Raw genomic sequence first — 4,577 nt, 5'->3', positions numbered from 1 at the left:
GACTCCCTCTTAGAAACTTCTAACTATGACCACCTTCCCTCAAGGTCATGATCCTCTAGGATAGATGTCCTGGTCATTTCCAGGATCATCCTGACCTAAGCCCATACCCAGGGACAAAGTCTCCAAGCCCTGGTTTGGTGCCTTTTCTCCTTCAACTCAAGTAACCCTCAACCTTCTCTCTGCAGAGCCCAGCGTGTCCATAACACCCAACCCCTGTCCTCCATGCAAAGAGTGTCACAAATGCCCAGGTAAGTCACTAGACCAGAGCTCCACTCCCAGGAGAATGGTAAGTGCTGTAAACATCCCTGAACTGAAGTAAAAGCCATGTACAGATCCATTTCNATCTCTCCTCATCAGCTCCTGACCTCTTGGGTGGACCATCCGTCTTCATCTTCCCTCCCAAGATCAAGGATGTACTCATGATCTCCCTGACCCCCAAGGTCACGTGTGTGGTGGTGGATGTGAGCGAGGATGACCCAGATGTCCAGGTCAGCTGGTTTGTGGGCAACGTGGAAGTACACACAGCTCAGACACAAACCCAGAGAGAGGAGTACAACAGTACTATCCGGGTGGTCAGTGCCCTCCCCATCCAGCACCAGGACTGGATGAGTGGCAAGGAGTTCAAATGCAAGGTCAACAACAAAGCCCTCCCAGCGCCCATTGAGGGAAAAATCTCAAAACCCAAAGGTGAGAGCTGCAGCCTGACTGCATGGGGGCTGGGATGGGCATAACGATAAAGGTCTGTGTGGACAGACTTCTGCTTCAGCCATGACCTCTGTGTATGCTTCTACCCTCACAGGGCCAGTCAGAGCTCCACAGGTATATGTCTTGCCTCCTCCAGCAGAAGAGATGACTAAGAAGCAGGTCAGTCTGACCTGCATGATCACAGGCTTCATCCCTGCCGAAATTGCTGTGGAGTGGACCAGCAATGGGCATAATGAGCTGAACTACAAGAACACTGAACCAGTCCTGGACTCTGATGGTTCTTACTTCATGTACAGCAAGCTCAGGGTGCAAAAGAGCAGTTGGGAACAAGGAAGTCTTTTCGCCTGCTCAGTGGTCCACGAGGGTCTGCACAATCACCACACGACTAAGACAATCTCCCGGTCTCTGGGTAAATGAGCTCAGCACGCAGAAAGTTCTCAGGTCCTAAGAGACACTGGCACCCATCTCCATGCTTCCCTTGTATAAATAAAGCACCCAGCAAAGCCTGGGACCATGTAAAACTGTCCTGGTTCTTTCCAAGGTATAGAGCATAGCTCACGGGCTGATAGTTCTGGCCAGGTTTGGAGGACAGCCTTGTCTTTAGGTTTCTGCACTGCAGGACTCAGAGCTCATGAGTCATCATGGCCTGAAGAGTGGAACTTAGCTTTAGGCAGTGTCTTTCCTTTACTTCCCATGAACCAGCAGCTGCCAGACATAGAGATAATCCTAGGACACCTCAAATGGAGAAGGATACAAACCCACCTCCCCCAGGCTGTTCCTCTCCCCAGGCCCCACTTCTTTACCTAAGGGTTTCTCTAAGTCTATTGTAGAGGCACACATGGCCAGGGATATTCCAGAGGCCCTTAACATCCATACACTCAACTCAGGCAGCTTTTCACAGATGAGGTCTGCATACCCATACAGATGGCTCACTCCTGCCTGTGCCATGTGGGGCTGAAGCACATGGCTCTTGCTGCCCCAAGGGAGGGACTATTAGATAGCCACACTCATGCTGAATCCTGACCCATTCAAATTAGCCTGCTGAACACCATCCAATCCATATAGCACATGTATCCTCATACACATGTGCACACACACATTTAACGCACGGGGACCCCGCCTGTGTGCCCTGCACAGCACCTACATCCAGCAATGTATCACCATACACTCGGCCAAAAATTCAATGTCCACGTTTCTGCCATCACAATCAGACACACCTTTCCTCTTCTGCGCCCACTGCATTGTATGTTTAACACAAGTCCTCAGAAGCCACATTCACCAGGTATATGTCTTGCCTCTACCTGCAGAAGAGATGACTAAGAAAGAGGTCAGTCTGACCTGCATGATCACAGGCTTCATCCCTGCCGAAATTGATGTGGATGGGCCATGCTTCATACCTACTTGAATTATGCAAACCATAGCCATAATGATCTGAATCATTTCACACTGGGATGTTCCCAAGATCAGGCAAGACCAGCAACAGGCTCTGCTGATGACTGAAGGACAGCAAAGGGTCAGTCCAGCTGTATAGCCACTGTTGACCTGGGTTACAGGCCCTGCTGACCCTCTACCTTCTCCTATGTTGAAGGAATGAAAGATGAGAAAAGCATAGAGGGCCCTTGCACTATCCAGGTCACTTTGAGGTCCACCAAAGGCATTTTGGAGTCAGGTGGGAAGCTGAGACTTATGTCCCAGAGGGAAAGGAAGGAAAGCAGGCCCCAGGGAGGGTCTGCTGGCTGAGTCAGGCTGGAGCTCTCTCCTCTGACTCCATGCAGACATGTCTGCCTCACAGGCAATCTCTCCCAGCACCAACCATGTTGGGACAAACACTGACTGTCCTCTCTGTTCAGGGCTAGACCTGGATGATATCTGTGCTGAGGCCCAGGATGGGGAGCTGGACGGGCTCTGGACGACCATCACCATCTTCATCAGCCTCTTCCTGCTCAGCGTGTGCTATAGCGCCTCTGTCACACTCTTCAAGGTTAGCACTGTCTCCCATCCTCTGCTGTGATGTCTGTGCTGACCCCAAAATATCCTCTCACTCTTCCCCAGATGTAGTAGGACATTACTTTGCTGTCCCCACTCTGTCCCACACACCATTTCCTCCATTCCCTGAGCCATCCCACATTGCTCTATGTGACTCCACATGGTGTCCCACACTGTCTGCCCTTCTGTCTTTCTGGCTGTCCTGCGTGATCCTGATACTGTCTTATAAGACCAAACCTCCTTGTGTCCACACTAGCCTTCATGAGATTCATGGTGTCTAACACACAATCCCCTTGATATCCCCCTCAGCCTCACCATGGCNCAAGGTACTCTGTGAGCTATCCTCATACCATCTCCACCTCAACTCCCACAATATCTCCACTCTTACCACTTCCCATACCCAGTCTCCTACCTGTATGAAGGGAATTGAAGGAGAGACCGGCCTCTGTCTTTCCCACAGGATTGGAGGGTCTGAGCATGGGTGTGGTCTCTGACTCTCACTTCTTCCCCACAGGTAAAGTGGATCTTCTCCTCAGTGGTGGAGCTGAAGCAGAAGATCTCCCCTGACTACAGAAACATGATTGGGCAGGGAGCCTAGGCTACTTCCTGTGGGATCAGAAGAGCTTCCTAGCCCTGCAGAGGCCCATCCATCCTACTGTGCAGCCTAACAGGGAGGACACCCTCTAGCCCTATGACTCTCTGATCCAGAACTCTCCATGGTCTCCCCTTTGGAGGACCACATGCACAGCAGGCTTTACCCCAGACCTAAACACCTCCATAGCAGTTGCCAGATATCTAACTACTCCGGACCAGAAGAACCATCTCCTTCCAAACCAGCACTAGGGGATCTGAGATCTCAGAACGTTTGCCTCAAACGAGCTGGGAATCCAGGTTTCCTGAGTTCTGCTGCAAGGACATCAGCCCTGGAGTTGGCCTGGACTTCACTTTTTTTTTTTCAAATATGTCCTCCAAAGAGCAATGTTTTCATGTCATTGAAAGGAGACATCTGCTAAGAAGACCAGGGTCACTATAGCCCAATGGGTCACTCTGGTATCCTTTGCATCCACAATACTTGGCCCTCTTCCTTCCTGGTACTTCAGTGAAGCCTGGGCTGAGGAAAGGATCTGTGATCCGCAAAGTGTTGGGACGAGCTCCCTGAAGAATGCGCAATCTTCTATTCCTGCTACCCACTCAACATGCTGGATTCTCAGATGCAGAATCCAATCCACAGACACCGTTGACCACACAACCTCAAGACAAGGCCACTGGCACCTCCACAGAGACACCATCCACACTCTGTGGAGACATAGAACTCCTCTGTGTAGGCTCTACAAAGCACTAGCAGGGACAAGTGTATACACCACTGAGTACTGACTAGGTTACCAGGCAGAAAAACCTCCAGGAGAGCCCTGAGGAGAAGATTCCTGTTGGCTCAAAAAAGAAAAAAAATCTGGGTTGGGGGAAGAAACAATGGGGGAGAGATGTGAACAGATAGTTAGAAAAAAGCCATGGTGCCGCAAGTCTGTTCTGCGGGACTGATTTCCAGATTGGACCACCTACAGCAGAAACCATCAGTTGCAGTGGCAATCTAGGAGGATCAACCTGGAATAGGAGGCCTACTGTGGTCAATGGAGAGTAGCCCTGTATCTATTTCTCCACTGCCTCATATGGACAATAAGAAGCCAGAGTCCCCAGACAGAAAGAAAGAGTGTGCACCAGCGTTTCTGTGACTGGAAGGAAATGCTTAGACATTTTGGATCTTTAAAGCTTCTTTTTTTTTTTCTTTTATATCGACCATGAACGCCTGCTCTCTCGCTCGCTCTCTCTCACTCTCTCTCTCTCTTTCTCTCTCTGTATCTCTCTCTCTCTCTCTCTCTCTCTCTCTC

The 4,577-nt window shown here is 50.3% G+C and overlaps 1 gene segment (V, D, J or C); it reads left to right on the top strand.

Annotated features, from left to right (window-relative positions):
* The window catches only part of LOC110306604, a 540,063-nt gene extending 536,774 nt beyond the window's left edge, over positions 1–3,289 (top strand). Inside the window, 5 exon segments of the C gene segment in view lie at positions 186–248; positions 358–687; positions 800–1,114; positions 2,556–2,686; positions 3,206–3,289. Of these exon segments, the coding sequence occupies positions 186–248; positions 358–687; positions 800–1,114; positions 2,556–2,686; positions 3,206–3,289 (923 nt within the window).
* Positions 3,290–4,577: the final 1,288 nt, after the last annotated feature.

The sequence above is a fragment of the Mus caroli genome, chromosome 12 (genome assembly GCF_900094665.2).
Source record: "Mus caroli chromosome 12, CAROLI_EIJ_v1.1, whole genome shotgun sequence".
In the NCBI taxonomy this organism is placed as follows: domain Eukaryota; kingdom Metazoa; phylum Chordata; class Mammalia; order Rodentia; family Muridae; genus Mus; species Mus caroli.
Note: the sequence above shows the minus strand (reverse complement) of the source record. Positions and strands in the feature narration are given on the sequence as shown.